This window comes from Astyanax mexicanus, chromosome 25 (assembly GCF_023375975.1).
Source record: "Astyanax mexicanus isolate ESR-SI-001 chromosome 25, AstMex3_surface, whole genome shotgun sequence".
NCBI lineage: Eukaryota > Metazoa > Chordata > Actinopteri > Characiformes > Acestrorhamphidae > Astyanax > Astyanax mexicanus.
The window spans coordinates 19856747-19876088 of record NC_064432.1 but is presented as its reverse complement, the minus strand read 5'-3'; the positions used below and the strand labels follow the sequence as shown (position 1 = coordinate 19876088).

General features: G+C 39.1%; 2 protein-coding genes across 15 annotated transcripts in view; one reads left to right on the top strand and one right to left on the bottom strand.

Annotated features, from left to right (window-relative positions):
* The window catches only part of gtf2e2 (general transcription factor IIE, polypeptide 2, beta), an 80466-nt gene extending 78850 nt beyond the window's left edge, over positions 1–1616 (bottom strand). The window contains exon 1 of the mRNA XM_049472622.1: positions 1592–1616. The gene's annotated coding sequence lies outside the window, so the exon portion shown is untranslated. The remainder of the gene's footprint in view (positions 1–1591) is intronic.
* Positions 1617–4087: 2471 nt separating this feature from the next.
* prom1b (prominin 1 b) overlaps positions 4088–19342 on the top strand; it is a 37153-nt gene continuing 21898 nt past the window's right edge. For all 14 annotated transcript variants that reach the window (XM_022681991.2, XM_049472618.1, XM_049472616.1 and 11 more), the window contains exons 1-7: positions 4088–4675; positions 12681–12742; positions 12875–12901; positions 13513–13718; positions 17896–18016; positions 18685–18748; positions 18848–18937. In XM_022681991.2, the coding sequence (XP_022537712.2) occupies positions 4393–4675; positions 12681–12742; positions 12875–12901; positions 13513–13718; positions 17896–18016; positions 18685–18748; positions 18848–18937 (853 nt within the window). In that variant the 5' untranslated portion in view covers positions 4088–4392. The remainder of the gene's footprint in view (positions 4676–12680; positions 12743–12874; positions 12902–13512; positions 13719–17895; positions 18017–18684; positions 18749–18847; positions 18938–19342) is intronic.

The following is a 19342-nucleotide window of genomic DNA, read 5'->3' as shown; positions in this document are numbered from 1 at the left end:
TTTTCACAGTTTTTATGCATCTTGGCAAGTTCTCCTCCACCAGTCTTACACACTGCTTTTGGATAGAAAAAAAATAAAGCAGTTCAGCTCAGTTTGATGGCTTGTGATCATCCGTCTTCCTCTTGATTATATTCCAGATGTTTTCCTTATTTTTTCATGTCTAGCAGTCATTAATCTTGTAACAAGAGGTACACTACTACACTGCTTGTCTTTCAGCGTTAATTCTAACCATCAGTATTTAGCATTTTGGGTTTATTAAAAAAGTTGATTATTAACAGCTTAATGTACCAAGATTAAGCTGGGAACTATGCGGAATAAAAAAATGTGTATATATGTTTTTGAATGTGTGTGTGTGAGAGAGACAAAGCAATGCACTTATATTTTACCTGCAGCACAGATCAAATCAGTCCTGATTCCTGAAGCGTGGGACTTATCTAATCCCAGCTTACATATAAAGGGAGAGATTGTGTGTGTAGCTGAGCTGTTATCATGCCTGCTAAACTCCAGGGATTTTTGACTCTGATCCGATCTGTGCGTTTTTCTGAAAGAGGTCTCTTACACACAGACTGAGCAAGTTATTATATGTATTACCAATACATTAGAAACACCCGTACATCTACTTTTTAAGCAGTTATTCAATCGTGAGGCAGCATGGTGCTGCTACAGAAAGGTGATGGTACAGTACTGATTTCTCTTAGTCTCCAAACTTATGAAAGAATTTAAGTACTAGTTATAAAAGGTTTCGGGAAACATTCAGAATTTTAAGGACTTTCTTTTTTAAATATGAGGTTATGTAGTACTTTCAAAGCATTACAAGCGTTTTGGACAGCCTATCTCTGTCAAATTAAAGTGTGCCAGCAGAAGACCCACATCGGGTTCCATTTCTGTCTGCCAAGAACAGAAAGCTGAGGCTGCAGTGGACCCAGACTCATTGATCACAGATGGATCTTACCCACCATGTGCCCCCGCCCCCCCCCCCCCCCCACATTTAACATAAAATATTAGTCCATACAGTGCTGTTTCTATTGCTTCATAAAATAATAAATTTTACATGATTGAAAGGAGAATACACCTACCTCTAAAACTCACCGCATGCAAGTAAACCTGGAGAAGGAATCGTCAGGCCCACTGCCATTTCACAATATCCAGCTTTTGCTGAAACCTATTTTTTTTTTTCAATATGCGCCCTCAAAATGAACCCTAGGCCAAGTTAAATGCATGTTCAATTAAACAGTGAAACATTAGGAGTAAGAATTGCCTTATTTACTTTGAGTAACAGTGGCGTATTCATCAAAAAATAAGTAAAATGCATGAACTCCCATGAACTCATTGTTGGTGATAAATTGTCTGAACTGTCTCTAAAATAGTAATTGAATTAAGTCACTTTTGTAGGTAAAATTAGGTGTTTAAAAATGTGTCACCCCTGATGGGACCAGCCTGTTTAATTTGAAGGGATCTTGAGAGGTTGGCCATGTTAAAATTAAAGATTACTTTGTCTTTAAAGCATAAAACAAGCATAAATAATACATACAAAAAGTGGTACATGTGCCCTTTAACTTTTATTACACCTAAGAAAGGATTTTACACCTACCTTGTTTGGTCCAATCCAAAATAGTAGGTAGTGTGATGGACTGGTACCTTGTCCAGGGTGTGTATTCCTGCCTCGTGCCAAATGATTCCGGGTAGATTCTGAACCCACTGCGACCCTGATCTGAAAGAAGCAGAAAGAAGCAGATGTGTGGATGGTTAGATAGCTATTCATGAACTACACACAAAGAGTTTATTAGGTTAAATCTAACATTCTGCACTTTATCCATATGTATGTTCATATCATACTGTGTCAAAAGTTAAATGGTGAAACTGAGATGCATGCATCTCTTTTGTAAAAACAGCAACGTCCAATGCTGCACCTTCAGCCCTGAAACATAAAGACGTACAAGCACAAGCCTAAGCTTGTGATCTCCATCCCTCAGACGACACCAGACAGACACCCTGCAAAAACTAATTTCAAGGAGGTAGCATTAAGGCCTTGACCCCCCACCTTCTCCTTTAAACCCAGGAGGTCCAATTAATGAACAGTACCAAAAGTTTAAACACACCTTCTCATTCAATGTTTTTTTTTATTTTTATCCAGACTATGAAGGAACACATAAGAAATCATGCAGTAACTTAAAAGTGTTAAACAAACAAAAATTCTCTCAAGTGTTTTTATCTGGGGTGCTGTAAACCTGCATTTTCTGAGGCTGGTAACTCTGATGATCTTATCCTGTGCTACAGAGGTAACTCTTGCTCTTCCTTTCCTGGGGCAGTCCTGATGAGAACCAGTTTCAACGTTTTGAATGGTCTTTGGTCAAAGTTCTTGAAATGTTTCAGATTTACTGACCTTTATTCCTTAAAGTATTTTTTTATTTTTACCTAGTCAAGTAGTTTTTGCCATAACATGGATTAGAACATTACTCAAATAGGTATATTCACTGTATACCAACTCTACCTCTTCACAACTTTACAACTGATGCACTCAAAAAAAATCAAGTAATGAACTCTTGACGAGTTCAGCACAGCTGTTCCTGAATCCTGAATACCAGGTGACTCTACCTGAGAAAATCCAGACAAGATGTGCAAAGCTGTCTCTATTTTAGCAAAAGATATATAAAATATGACCACATGGGCAAGGGATTACTTTAGCCAATCTTCAAGCACTACAATACAGAGTTACATTCATAAACACCACTTAAAACTTCGTAACCATGGTAACCATGTCCAGAAGAGGCATTAACTTCTCTGTGCTCGGAGGCATCTAGGATGGGTAAATGTGTATTTTGTTTGCAATCAGTATTTCTTTTATTTCCTATGATTTGTAATCTCATTTAAAATGTCCATATTTACAAGAAAGGTCAAATTTCTTGAGGATTAAACCGTTCCTACAGTCATGGAAGGCAGACTGATCCGGCCCGGCTGGCTCAGCTCTGTGCTGAGAGGGCGATCTGAATGGTGTTTAAGTCAGGGGATTGTTACAGATGCAGTCTTATTATACTGAGAGAAACATGAGCCCAGCCAGGCGGGACTGGGGGGACGGGGGCGAAGGGGCTCAGTCTGTGCATTAGATCACAGCTCTTTGTGTTTAGAGGAGGGAAAGGGCAGCCCATACCCTCACTTGGACAGAACAGGTATGCGAGTGAATAAGCTGTTCATTCAGGTTCTGTTTATAAAGTACAAATACTTTATATACAGTAAAAAGTCCCAGTCTAGAATATCTTTTGTGTTTATATACATCTCTGAAAAAAAATAATCGACCACTTATTAAAGATGTTTTTTCTTGATTTTACAAAATTGAAATCCTCTGGAATATAATCAAGAGGAAGATGGATGATCACAAGCCATCAAACCAAACTGAACTGCTTGAATTTTTGCACCAGGAGTGGCATAAAGTTATTCAAGAGCAGTGTGTAAGACTGGTGGAGAAGAACATGCCAAGATGCATGAAAACTGTGATTAAAAACCAGAATTATTCTACCAAAAATTGATTTCTGAACTCTAAACTCTTTCAGAAATTGATCTTGTTTTCTTTGCATTATTTGGTGTCTGAAAGTTAATTTAACTGTTTTTTTTAATTAGCTGATTACTTGATTAGTCAACGGTTATTTCTGCCATCCCCTTTATTGCTTTCTAATGAAACAAACAAAAAAAATGAATGTGGGATTTTTAAATGGGCAAAATATGCTTAAATGTGAAAATATGCTAAATTTGGGCACTTTTGGAGACAGTACTTTGTGTAGTACAATAACATGGCTGGCTTAATATGTCATGCTTTTTTTGACAAATATTTAGTAATAATAGGAAGCTACAATAAAATTATTCGTAAAAAATTGTGAATTGCAGGCATTGTTTTTTTGCAAAAATAACTTCCTGTATAAAGACAAAGTTTATATTTATACTTGTTAGGTACTACTAATCCCACATAGGTAGGAGAAAGTCCAGGTCTGATGAGGTTAATACTACTATGCTATTTAAAAATAAAGTGGTATAGTGTATTTACGCATGCGTGATGACACACACACACACACACACACACACACACTCGACGGGCTACAGTCCCGCGCACGCGCTCCAGCAGGAGCGGCGGTGTATCCTGGGCGCGCGAGCAGCAGAAGGAGGAGAGATAGTGTGGAAGATAACGGAGGATGAGTCCTGCGGAACCGGCGCGCGCCTGAATTCATACTGGAGCTTTTATTCCTCCTGTTTTTTATGTGGAATTCGGGGAAAGAACGCGAGGATCTGATCTAAGCTGTGCTGAGGTTTTGCTCCGGTTCGGATTCCTAATTCATTTATCAATTCGCTTTAATTGAATCCGGTTTATTTTAGGGGGGTCTTCCTCTGTAAGAGCCGCTCGCGATGCTGTGGAAAACGCGGCTCGCGCTGCTGCTGTTTTACTGCGGGGGCTCGTGCAGTTGGGCGCGCGAGGATCGGCAGCAGCAGCAGAAGAATTCCGCCTCCACCGGAGCCCCTGCGCGCGCGGACACGCACCGGGCGCACGCGGCTGAGGTGCTGGACTTCGGCTACGTCCCGTCCGTGGTGTACGAGACGCACGCGTACTACGAGCCCGGACCCATCGGTCTGCTGTTCCACATGGTGCACGCTCTGCTGTACGCCGTGCAGCCCAACCCCTTCCCCAAAGGTGAGCGAGCGTTCGATCCGAATTCTAGTTGATAGCATTCAATTGATTCAAAATAAAGATAACAGTGTGAACGCAATCACGCTGCATTCTGATTTTGCATTCTGCTGGTAGAGTGGGGAGTGCAGATGTGGAAGGGGGCGTGGTGCAGCTGTGCACAGCAAAATCAACTAACTCAAATAACTTACTGTATCAGAGTTAATTTAAACTCTTTAAAATTGTTTATCTAGCTTACAGTTTTTGGTTAGTAGAACATTTTCTAAACGTTACTGATAAAATACCTATCTGATCAATAGCCCACCAGAATAGAGTATATTTTTTTCTGGTAGCCCAGCTGGTCTTGAACTGGATTTTTTTGCAGGGAGTTAATGTTCTTAGACAGTTTAATCTGTAAAGTTTTCTGGATGTTCTTTGAATGTTGTTATTTGACATTTTTAAATTCCGTAACAGTAATGCTGTTTCCAATTCTGGTAATTACACTTCATTGTCACTTGTGTCAATGTTTGAATTTTTTATTTTAAGTATGTTGATAATTTTAGTGGTTAGTGGTTGGTGTGGTTCAGTGGATAACACCACTGCATGCAAGTGAGCTTCCATGTGGGAGACTGGGGTTCAATTCCAGGCCTTGGTGACTATGCTGTGCTACACCACTAAGAGTTCCTGAAAGAAAGAGTCGTCCAGTAAATCATAATAATGAAATACTTAGTCATAATAATGAGATTATAAGTCATAATAATAAGAAACTATAATTATGAGAAACTATGTCATAATGTATAATTATGAAATGCATAGTCATTATAATGAGATACTTGGTCATTATTGTGAATTGCTGTCTCATAATAATGACCAGTACCAGTAGGTATCTCATTATTATGACATTATTATGACTGAGTATCTCGTTATGATGACTCAGTTCCTCATAATTATAAGTTAGTATCTCAAAGTTATGACTTCTCATAATAATGAGTTAGTTCCTCCTAATTATGACCTAGTATCTTGTTGTTATGGCTTAGTTATTCATAATTATAAATATCTCAAAATTATGATTTAGTATCTCATAATAATTACTTAGTTCCTCATAATTATGATTAAGTATCTTAAAGTTATGACTTATCTAATAACGATGAGTTTGTTCTTCGTAATTATGACTTAGTATCTCATTACTATGACATAGTTCCTCATAATTATAAGTTAGTATCTCAAAATGATGAGTTAGTATCTCGTAATTATAACTTATATGTGTTCAGAGCAGTGGGCAGCAATCCATCACGGCAGCTCAAGGGCCAAAAAGTATAGTGTACCAATACCCCCCTGGTATCAAACCCACAACCTTGGTAACAGTGACCAAGTGCCCATGTGGGGTCTGTATGAGCTGCGCATGGCAAAGGGGTGGGTAGCTCATGAATTTTGTCCACAGGGTCCATGTTGGCCCACATGTGGATGTTAGTGACCCATCAGGGTTCGTGAGGGGACCAGTAGGGGTTAAACATGGACGCTATGTGGGTTGTAAATTGCACATGGATCACAGGGGCAGTGATGATTGAGTGGTTAGGACTCTCAAGACTACTGTGTGTGTGTTTTGTTGTTTGGTTGTGTAGAACTTTTACAATAGCACCTGTAACACTTTGATTTATCTTTTCATACAATAAAAGGGAAAAGTTAAAGGACAGGAGAGTGAATAACAATGTATATATTTTTATTTTTTTTAAATCACAGATGGAGTTGTTTTCTCTGGGTTTCAGGTCAGGTGGTTAAGCAGGTGTTTTTTTGTGGAGCAGTTGTTTATATGGAGCTACAGAATGGAGCTTGTGTGTGTAAATGTGTGTGTTTAGGGGAGAATAGGATTGCAGTGGTAAGTCCCTGCTGCCTAATCAATTAGCCGATCTGCCCGATTAGGCGGGGCTCTCTGAGTCACCTGTCCAATCAGGTAAGCTGATAATCTGAGTGCCATATGCTGCCAACACAGTGCCTACCCTGTACCTACACACAGTGCTTACACAAACAGTCCACAACACACGCGTCCATCCTGTTCAGCACACGGGTATGAAATAATACAGGGTAAACATGTTAGTACAGTGTGTTCTGTCTTATGTATCGTCTCAAATAATTAGGACTCTGTATCAGCAAGATGTATCATTAATACAGAGCTTACAATGCAATATGCAGCCCTGGAAAAAATGAAGAGACCACTTCAGTTTCTGAATCAGTTTCTCTGATTTTGCTATTTATAGGTATATGAACATAAAATGAACATTGTTGTTTTATTGAACTAAAAAAGATACAGAGCTTTCAGGTCTCAAATAATGCAAAGAAAACAAGTTCATATTCGTAAAGTTTTAACCCTGGTTTTTAATCACAGTTTTCATGCTTCTTGGCATGTTCTCCTCCTCCACCAGTCTTACACACTGCTTTTGGATAATTTTATGCCACTACTGGTGCAAAAATTCAAGCAGTTCCGCTTGGTTTGATGGCTTGTGATCATCCATATTCTTCTTGATTATATTCCAGAGGTTTTCAATTTGGTAAAATCAAAGAAACACATCAATTTGGTCTCTTTTTACACTCCAGAATGCAGCAGCACGTCTGGTCTTCAACCAACCAAAACGGGCACATGTCACCCCACTGCTCATTGAGCTCCATTGGCTACCAGTTGATGCTCGCATCAAATTCAAAACTCTTACAATCGCCTACAAGGTGATGACAGAACAGCTCCTTCCTTCCTGCACTCACTCCTGAAGACTTACGTTACCTTCCGGCCGCTGCGCTCCTCCAATGAAGGTCGCCTCGCTTTGCCAAACAAACATTCACACAAAGCAATCCAGACTGTTCTCATACAGAGTTCCCCAATGGTGGAACAAACTACCCTCCACTACCAGATCAGGAGAATCTCTCACTATCTTTAAGAGACTCCTGAAGACAGAACTCTTCGAAGAGCACTTAGTCTCCTAACACCTCTAACACACTAACTACTTCTCCTTCACTTCTCTATCCCTTTATTTCCCTTCGACCTCCTTTAAGCCCTATCTAAAAATGTTTTATCTTAACTTCTATTACTTTTGTACTTGACTATTGTAAGTCGCTTTGGACAAAAGCGTCTGCCAAATGTAATGTAATGTAATGTAATGTAATATACTGTCCAATAATCGCCAAATACAGTAATGCACTCTGAAAGTTCTTTATACTCTTTCAGTCCATCTTAAAAAGTCAAGTAGTTACTTCCATTAATTTTGTAGTTGCTAAGTTAAGTTTGTCAAAGTTGCACTTCCAATTTTAATACTGCTGTCTTATTATACACCAGCTTATTTGTTGTTGTTTGAGCCGCTTTTATTTTATTATTCTGCTCCATTTTAAATAATTAATGTGCTTCAACTTAGTGTCAACTTAATGTCGCCCCAAATTTATCTCTTTGCTCCAAATATCGCCCTCAAATGTATCTCTTTTGGGTGTGTTTGTGGCTGCCTGCACTGTCCCATGAGGGTGTGTACCGCTGAGGCCGGTTAGCATAGAGTCTAATCTAGCAAGCTACCTATCGAACCAGCTGCTTGTTTATTCCGCCCCTCATTTCTCTACAAATTGTCCCAGTACTTGTGCTGATATGCATCATATAAAAGAAGAAAGGAATACTTATCAACTATAATCATCTGTGTCATGTTTAGAACAACACTGCAGGGTTTTGAACGAAGTACAGTAAGAATCAGTGAGAAGTTCACAGAGCTCTGCATGAATTAGTCATTGGTTTTAGGCTCTTTTCACTTGTTTTTTCCACTGTATTTTACTCATACTGATCATTCAGGTCCAAACCACAGTGTAAAAGAGTACCATTTTGTGTACCGATACACCCCTATCAACCACAGTTAAAGTTAACCCCTTTTTTATAATGGACACAAACACCCTGTTCTTTACCTGAGTGATGTAACAGCGTGATTCTTTAGAGAGGCTTTAGTGTGCTGATACTGCACGTGTGAGATGCTTAAGTGTTTTTGTTAGCCAGTGCTGTAACAAAGCTGTCCAATAAATTTAGGCCCTGTAGGCTGTAAATATCTGCTTACAAATAGAAGCTATTAGAAGCTAAGCTTGAACAGGAAGCTTTATTTAACTTTTAGATATAAATATATTATCTCTAATGCCTGCATGTGAAATACACACTGTGGAACTTTATACTTTATATAACTTTATACAGTGAGGATAAATGAATATGTACTGTATGTAAACTGTGTGTTCTACTGGGTTCTTGATCACTGGGTTGTGAGTTTGATTGAATTCAGCAATTCTGTATTACTGTGTGTTTGTTATCCAGTCATGCAGCTTGCCATTGGCTGATGGAGCCCCAAGAGGGCACAATTGGCCTTGCTCTCTCTATGGGTGGGTAGATCACTTCTTCCCCATGTCACTTCTAGGTTGATGTTGATCAGCACAAGGCTGCGTCTGTGAGCTGATGTATCAGAACCGAGACGCTGCGCTTTCCACAGAGCGCGCTGTGACTCTACTCGGAAATACTACATCAGCAGCAGTTCGAAAAGAGGCTGTGATTAGTGAGGCATGTGCTACTGCTAGTCCTCATCCTCCTGGTGTTGAGGCATCCCTAGTGATTAGGGAGTACAGCTAAAAAAGGTGTGTGTGGAATTATCGACATAGCTATATTGGAGAGAAAAGTGAGATAAAAAATGTAAATGTATCATAAAATCTATAAGAAAACATATAGGCACAAAGCTGCAAGATGGAGAATGAACGATCATGCTGGCTCCTTTTTTTTACTGTTTCACCTTAAATGCTTCAGTTATAGAACTGGTGTTCACCAGCCGCTTTTAATAAAGTTCCTGTTCCACCCAAGTGCTACAACTTAGATTCTTACCCTGCAATGCATTCACACTGGTAGGCGACAAGGTGCTCATGGAGCCTCAATTTTTTCTTTTGTGGGTATGTTTGTAGCTGCTCGCTTTGTCGCATAAAGGAGTGTATCGACGTGGCCAGTAACACAGAAGCTAAATGAGCAAACTACATATCGCTTACAGCCAGAGATGTAAAAGATCTGATTTATATTTCTACATTAACGCAAGACACATCCAGATTCCAGTTCCACAGATTACTACTATAGGAAAAAATGTACATTACTATCCTAGCCCTGTACATCTCGTATCTTTTGAAGCTGAAAAACAGCCATTTTGTAAAGAGAGTAAACGGAAAACTGATGCTGACCACTTTATTTAGTTTAATTTATGTTAAGTGTAAATAAGAATGAACTAAAACGGGCAGTTTGTTTACTCTTCTATTGGTAGTTCTATTATTCCTTTCCCTTAGTAACCGATGCAAAGCTACTTTAAAGCCCCATACTGAGTGAGAGCGAAAGAGAAAGAGGGATGAAAGGGGAAAGGTGAGATAAGGCTAAATTAGTGAGAGAAAATAATGGAGTGGGGAGGAAGGTAGAAAAGGAGGATTTGGGATTATAGAGCGAGAGAGTGAGTGGGAGAGAGAGAGAGAGAGAGGGAGAGAGAGAGATTTAAACTAACAATGAAAGAGTGAGAAACCAACAGAAAAGGAGGGATGGCCGAACTGCCAGGCACAGACCCTTTAAAGAGGATTAACCATATGCCACTCCATACACTCCATTCTGTCCCATTCTTGTTCACACACACACACACACACATACATGTACAGTACAGTATACAGTATATACGTATGGCAACAGTATAAAAATGAACATTGCCCTCTTGGAATAACACAATAAATACATAGTTACAACATTACTATGCTAGCTCTGTACAGCTTGTATTGTCAAGCAGCTGCAAGCAGACCGTTTGTGAAGGTAGTAAATTTGAGTAAATTATTAGAGAGTGTGATATATGATACTGAACATTTATAAAATATTCTCAGGCAGTTCCTGGAGTAGAGTTTTGACAGCATGTTTAATAGCATCCTGCACATTTTCAATCAGAGTTAGGCTTTGCATTGCATCATGCATAGCATCTGTGTCTTCAAGACAAGCTATTGAGACAGCAGCAGTGTTTGGATGAGTGTTATGTGTTCGGCCAATTTAAGGCCTCCTTAGTGTAATGTTGGACTGTCAAAATGCCTGTAATGAAATCCAAAGGGGATTTCCAAGGGCAAATACTCATTCATCTCCAGTGGTTGTGAACTGTACATTCGAATTTTGAAATTTGGCTTCGGCCCAAACCAAAGTAAGAGTCAGTGTCTCTTCGCTCCAGTGTCCTTTAGAGTGCTTAGACGGCGCTATCGTGGTCCGTGTGCAAAACCTGATATCACATGACAACGCAAAGAAAGAGCATAAAGCATATTGAGACGTCGGAGGGGTTCGTATGATTATGTAGGCCTAATGAAAGGTTGTGGGGTTTACTGGGTTATGAGACATTCAGTACATATGGATTAGCAGCTGGGTAAGCAGCTTTGTTTCTGTGTTGTGGCTGCTTATGTAGGTCATGTTAGGTCATATGTGAGTAAGAGTGTGTTTTAAACACAGAGTGACTCACTCATATATAACACACTTACAGACTGACCATCAGACCCCATCAGACAGCTTTACCATTACACCAATACTCGGACCTGACAACTGAAACCTTGTGACCTGAAATCATGTTACATAGTACATACAAATGATTTCCCAAGCTGGTTAATCTGATTGACCAGCTTAGCTCTTGACCAGTACATGGTATGTTTTTGTTTGAGGTTTATGGTTTAGCTAGTCAAACTGCATGATCATGATGCATCAAATGTATCATACTGGTGCTGGTTAAACATCTAGTTCCTGCAGTATAGGGCTTCTTTTCATCTGGATGACCAGCTTTCCAACCACCTTAACCACCAGAGACCAGCTCAAATCATCTGAAACTAGTTGTTAGCATAAACTGGCATTGAGCAGCATATTTCAGAAGAAGGATTATTATTATGGCATTCAGATACGGTCTTACAATATAAACTGCTGCAATATGAAATATGAAATGATCTAAATCATTGAATTCTGGTGTTCCAATCAATTTCATGAACACATGTTTATAAAACCAAACACTCAGGCATGAACACTGCTTCTACAAACATTGGTGAAAGAATGGGTCACTCTCAGGAGCTCAGTGAATTCTAGCATGGTACTGTGATGGGATGCAACCTGTCAGTGTTGTTATAACAAAGTGTAAGTGATTGAGAACGACAACAACTCAAAATGATAGGCCATGTAAAATGACAGTGGGGGGGGGTCAGCAGATGCTGAAGTGCATAGTGCACAAATATGTCTGCAACATTATGAAGAAGAAATTGCTTTAGACCTCCAAACGTCATGTGGCCTTCAGACTAGCTCAAGAACAGTGCGTAAAGAGCTTAATGGAATGGGTTTTGATGGCCAAGCAGCTGTATGTGTTCTATCGAGAATCATGAATCATGTTTCTTTCTTTGTGTGGCAATCGATGGATATCTCTGACTGAATCGTGCCAAGTGTAAAGTTTGGTGGAGGAGGGATTATGGTATAGGGTTGTCCTTAAGTTCCAGTGAAAGTAACTCTTAAAGCTTCAGCATTCCAACAGATTTTGGACATTTCATGCTTTTGACAATATAGTGTATATATGCATTAGAGAGCTGGACAGATCTAATTGGCAAATACATACATATGTACATGTCAGGCATGGGCTAGTAGGGTATAAGGCCCCCAGCTTAAGTGTTTGTACCAGACCAAGAAGGACGTTAATAGCTAATAACAATTCCAGTATTATGTTGATAAAAATAGTGTGAATAATAAAGAATATAAAATAATAAATGATCTTAATTTATAATATCATATTAGACCAGAGAGGTTGGAAATGAGATGGTTGAGGTTTCTTTGTAAGTCTTTGGTTGCTAACAGTGCTCCTCAAACTGTGACTTGGGTCTGTTAATAACCAGCGTGCCAATGCAAGGTGATCTCTTTGGTTGAGATATTGAAAGTGAAGGGAGATTATTACTTTTGCAGCATTCACATGTATTTATTGAAAATTGGATAGCTAAACCACCTTTTGTTTTATTGCAGATCTGATTGTAAAGCTTTTACAGCAGAATATGGGAGGAATCAAACCCGAGGAGCTCCAGAAGGTGTGTAATATTTCCTTTGTACTAAATAACTGTCATTTTTTAACATTATAATAATATTTTATCATACTTTTCTTATGTTAAACCTTATGTTTCTGTGTGTCTGTGCTGTTCCACTGCTGTTCTGCACATCAGCCTGAAAACGTTGTTTTAACACTACAGGTAACACTTCTCTTTGATCTTGTTTAAATAAATCCACTTGCTTAATTCTTTTATTTAATTTATACACTTTATTAAAAAAACACCATCAGCACCATAAGCACAAGTAATCTATACCTTAACAGAATTAGGGAGGTAACAATACAGGGTATCAGACTAAAGTGTATTGGCTGCTAATGCTAATTACATTACATTTTAAATAACTATGTAATTGGTTATTATTTTAGTTGGTTAATGCTCCTTCATTTAAAAACTGAATTGATTTTTTTTTACATTCAGTCAGTTTAACCCAACTGAGTTAATTCACCTTCACTAAAAGTATGCAGAAAAGTTGATCTTACTCAAATGAATTGAGTGTTTATCCTTAACTATCCAAGTTTGGGTTAGTTTGACTTAATCAACTTAAGTGATCCCACATTTCTGCAGTATTTAAGTTGTTAACTGTAGAAAAGTTGTAGAAAACTCTAAATTCTAAGAAGCTGATGCTGCAATATTGACTAAAATAGGTGTTGATCATGCTTTAATACTTTTTTTTACCTTATATTTTACATTTTCAAGCTAAAAGCTATTTTACTCCGATGATTTAAGACTTTCTCTTGTCTGTTTGTCTGCAGGCTATTTACTATGAGATAGGCTTTATCGTGCTGGCGGTGCTGGGATTTCTGTTCCTGATTCTGATGCCGCTGGTGGGCTTCTTTTTCTGCATGTGCCGCTGCTGTGAGAACTGTGGGGGTGAGATGCATCAGAGACACCGTAAAAACGCAGACTGTCAGCGAGGCTTCTACACCGCCTCGCTCATCGCCTCATCTATCTTCATCACGTAAGTGCCCACGCTAACAACACGCCACTTAGAAACAGAGAGCATGCGGCTTCAATCGCAGTTTATTAACCCGTGGGTTTCTGTGTACACTGTATAACACATTCTTATATGTCCATATGGACAGACAAAAAGAAAACCTGAAGTTATTGCATGCAATGTATCTGCAATACTAACATATCAAAAAGTTGTGATATGTGAATGTAATGAATGAGTTTTAGAAGTTCAGAAATCAATATTTGGTGGAATAACCCTGGTTTTTAATATCACAGTTTTCATGCATCTTGGCTTGTTCTCCTCCACCAGTCTTACACACTGCTTTTGGATAACTTTATGCCTTTACTCCTGGTGCAAAAATTTAAGCAGTTCAGCTTGGTTTGATGGCTTGTGATCATCTATCTTCCTCTTGATTATATTCCAGAGGTATTCAATTTGGTAAAATCAAAGAAACTCATCATTTTTAAGTGCTCTCTTATTTTTTTCCAGAGCTTTATTTACAACATATGAGGGATTTGATCCCACCCTAATCAGAGCCAGATAGCCAGGTGCGAACGCATACTACATAAACACAGTAAATGTGTAAATGTGAGCGTATTTGTGACTGAGGCTTCTGGTGGTTAAAGTTCGTTACACTAAATCCCTGACTTAAAATAGAATGGAGGTCATGCCCCGCCCCCTAGCCCATCATCCCCTGTCTGTCCTCCATCCACCTCTCCATTTATCTCTCTCTGTTTTAACTCCTCCCCTTTGCTCTCTCTGTATTTCTCTCTATTTGTTACACTCTCTCTGTCTATCCATCCTCCCCCTGCGTCCCACTCTGTCTGTCTCTCTATCTGTCTGTCCATCTGTCTGTCCGGTTCGGTCCAGTCTTTGCGTGATAAAAACAATCTGTGCCACTGAACCGCTGAACTGCCGCGTAATCCAATCCTGTCCAGGACAATTACAGCACAGTGACTGTATCTGTGAGTGAGACACAGTGAAACGTGTTTGTGTGTGCGTGTGTGTGTATATGTGTGTTTATATGTACAATTTCAACTCAAATACCAACAAGACGTGATTAAAAATACATTCTAGACCAGGCTTTGAGAATTTAAGCGTGTTTGATACTTTTTGTATCCAACATGTAATAACATGTACATCATGATGTTTGGCACATGTGTTTGGCTTTACATGTGTTTTCCATTGCTTTATCTATGAGGAGCTGCCAACCGTGTAGCTTGATTTAGGGCATGTTAGTGTATCTTTGCTATCGAAATGACAGGAAACGCACGGTTCAAAAGGTGCCAAAGGCATGTATTCTCTTAATTAATCATCAGTGTGACATTTGTCATTCCATTTAAGAGCCAGGTGTGCTCTGACTTTGGAGGATTGCTATTTTATTGGCGCAGTGCTTCTGCACTTCTGAGCAGAAAAAAATGACCTGTGAGTTTGGGTCCTTGTGTGTGTGTATGTGTGTAACAAGTGGTGGTGTACGAACACCGGCATTTTCAAGACTTCAATTAATGTCTGATGGTTGTCTGTTGGCAGGGTTCTAAACAGTCAGTGGCGCACCTGTGTTTTCTATTGCCAAGATAGCAACACACCAGAAATCCGGCATTGATACATGCATAAACGTCTTTGTTATTTAAACAATGCAAGCTCATGGCATAAAAATAAACTGTTGATGTAGTGTATAATAAGGCCCCTAGATTTGCTTCTAAGCTTTTAAACACTGGTGGAGTCTGTAACTGCCATTGTTAAACATAAGGACAAGAGCATTGTCAATTAAAGTCAGGCTGAAAAACAAGGATAAAAGCATTAAGCAGGAGTTACACTACACAACTTTTATCCCTGATTTCCAGTTGTGGTGAGTCTGTGCTAGTTTCTCTAGTCTGCAGACTCTGGTGCAGTTGGAGCTGACAGTCGTAGTGAAAGTCGTGTAGTCGCAGAAAATTAAACATTTGATTTTTTTTAAGCCAATTTTAGGCACAAACTCAGTCAGGAATCTGGTCATGTAATGGATCATGCCCCGTCATGTGGTGTCTGCTCTATATTGGTTCAGATTTCATATAGCAATCTACAAAAAACAGTCGTGTGGTGTAATATGTCCAGCCTGTTTATAATCTGATCCCACTTTAAACGCTGTGTAGTATATTCAAGGCTTTAGAGACAAACAGAGTTTGGGATTACCAAAATCAACTGTGTGGAATATTTGGTGAGCTCATTTATTTATCACAAAAGAACTGGTAGGCAAAGAAAGTCCCCCACTGCTGGTGGCAGACAAACCTCTAAAAAAACTAATCTTAGTGCAACTTCCTTTTATTTCTGTATAAATAAGAGTTAATCCACAGTTACAGTAGATACAGGAATCACAAGCATAATCTGTTGTACTGATACTGCTGCGTGATGCACCTGCATGCAATAAAGAGTCCAATAAAGAGTTCGGCACAACAAGCGTACTTTTCTTCTTCTGTTGTTTAAAGGGTGATAATAGCCTGCCTCAATTACCTGTAGTTGGTGTGAATTGCACCGGTAATGAACCAAACCATGGTTTAGCTGATTCAGAACGAGATCACCTCTTTTGGTCTCACCAAATTTTGTTCCTTTAATCCACACACACACAAACACAGAGTTGTAAAGTGACTTTGCACTCAGAATTCACAGAAGCACCTGTGTGTGCAGTTTTGTGACACTGATAGCCCTGAGTTAGTTCTGAGAGAAATTCCCGGCTGTATTTTTGGTCCCGCTCCGTTCTCTGTGTTCTGTGCTGGACGGTGTTGACAGCAGCTTCTGACCACAATGAGCGATTGTGAAGGCTGGACAACCCTGAGCCCTGTCTGCCCGCTGCTCTGCCTGTCTGTCTTTCAGTCTCGATCGACTTTCGCTGGTTCAGACAGAACTGAGCTGCGTGAATAGAGCTGTAGACTGATCTGTCCGTCTCTGAGCTTTTCATTCTTTCATGCTTCATTATTATTGGTTTCTGTTTCTTTCATTGAGCAGATTTTTGGAATCATTCTTTAATGTGTTCATTAATATTTGTCTGAGATAAACAGAGAGAGAGAGTGTTTTTAGTTATTTTAGCTACTGAGTGAGTGTACATGTGTTTATTGATGTTTCTGACCTGAACAGTTGTGCCTAGTTATTGTAATAGTCTGAAAAATTGATACAGGTACCAAAACAAAATTCAACACTATTATGCTAGATATATATTTCTTTCTTGTTTGGTCCGGACTTTTGAATCAAAAGGTTGGACTAACCAAAAGTCGATGTGGTCGTAATCTGTATCAGCTGAACCATGGTCCGTTTTTTTTATTGCAGTGTGAAAACACTTTTACAGACATCACAATTTGCAAAGATTTTTAGTTTTAGTGAGAAAGGTCCTGGGAGCCATGATGCTCCTGAATGCATCCCGTCCAGGAGGGGAAAAAAAAAACACTGCCCGCCCACACTAAAAACTGATTGGCTGACTCTTTGTAGAAAAGCCTCTCTCCGTTTTGCTTGTGCTTCATGAATATGTTCATGCTAGATTCTGGGAGATTTTATCTGATCTGCGGGCATCAGGGAGCGGTTATTAATATTCGCGACATCCGGGAGACTTGAGACTTCTGCTTTCAGCCTAGTTACAGGAAGAAGTTGAAGCAGGCTACCATCACATATTAAACAATAAAAAAGCGAAAAAGAAAAAAAACGGTGTTGTGCCAAAATCATAGCAGTGTGGGTATAAACAGATTACGCTGGTGATTACTGTATCTACTGTAATTAAGTCTTACTTATTATTTCTCATTTACAGAAATAAAAAATCCAAAGGCAATCTGTAAATGTAGGTTGTGCTGGGATGTGTTTCAGTTTTACTGGAATTTTTTGTACTGTTTCTGAATTTTAAATTTCACTTATTTCTAAATGTCAAGAAAATACAAAAACATAAACGATGTTTCTTTCCCCTTTTAATCACACACATGGCACGCACATCACTGGGAACCTATGAGAGTTAAAATTGTTGGATTGGTGCCACCCTGTGGTTAAAAGCTATTACTGCATACTGACTTTACTCTCATATGGGTGTACAAGCAGAATATCTGAGTAGCTTTATTTGACATACGATGTGATATGTACATTCAGCGTGTTTATATATTGTATTGTATTGATATTAATTTTTGTTTTTCTCTGTGTGTGTGTGTGTGTGTGTGTGTGTGTGCTGCAGTGCGGGTGTACTTGTTGCCTACACAGCAAACCACAATATCACCACCCAGATCAAAAGCACCAGAAGACTCGTTAGCACCAACATACGAGACCTGAAATCATTCGCCAATTACACACCAGCGGTAAGACACACACACACACACACCTTGTACTTTGTCCAAATTCCTATTTAAACTATTTAAACTGCAAACTCTACTGCTCTTATCTGCTGGTGACCACACACACATAAACACACACATCATAATAGAGTATATATTTTCTTTTTGACAGATGGAATTTGATCACAGAAAACACATTCTGTTTACACTTGTATTAAATGTGGACAAGATCTCTGAACATCCCCATTTGTAATCAGATTTTAGGGAAACTTGGGAGTGTTTATATCTGACTTTTCTTGTGGAGAGGTGAAATTCAACTGTGATCTGATCACCAAAAATGCTGTTAATGCCATGTGTGAACAGGCCTAACTGATGAAAAAAATCCTTTTTGTTGATCAGATCACATCTGGATTTCACTTTTCCCCAAGAAAAGCCAGGTGTAGACACACTAATTACATATTGGGATCAGATTGTGATTGGGTGACTCAAGCCTTATTCAGAGGTGACCAGAGACAGATCTTGTGCACATTTAATAGATTTAATTTAAGTATAAACGTAAAGCATTTTTTGTGATCAGATTCCATCAGGCCAGCAAAAATATGTCTTTTTTTATAGTTTGTTCTCCTGTATGTTCTGCTAAAAACAGTTACAGGAATGTGTGAGCCATGTTCTGTATTTATCTCTGTTTACAGCAAATAGATTACCTGACCGCACAGTACACCACCGCCAAGAATAAAGTGCTGTCAGATTTAGACAGTAAGTACGTTCTCTCACCCTCTATAACCTGTTTATACACTCACTCTGATCTCAGGGTGTAACCATGTTTTTGTCTTGTGACTCTCAATCTCCAATCAGATATCGGGCCTCTGCTAGGGGGGCGGATACACAACCAGCTGGAGAAAGAAGTAGTACCCGCTTTAGACAACGCCCTACGCATGACTGGAGGTAAAACCCAACACACACTCTGATTCTGCGCACCCCCCATTAATATAGTAAATATAATGTGCTAGAACATTGAGTGATAATATTAGGGATGTCCTGATTAGGTTATTTAGTCTTTTAATTTGATCCGAGTCCCTTAATACCAATTCGATCCGATCTCTGTGCTTGTATAAATCATAATAGGATTACCTGTTGATTGATGAATTGTTTTAACAACCCAATAACACTCTGATATCTGTTTATGTTTACTGATCTAGTAATGTGCTGTAACTGGTTTATGGTCGGCAAATGTGCAATGATTTGGATTTTTATAGCATGCATGCATACCATGTTTGGTTCTACGGCCGGTAAAGTTTTAGATAATATGGGATGTTTTTATACTCTGCTGTAAAATAGCTTCACACTGCA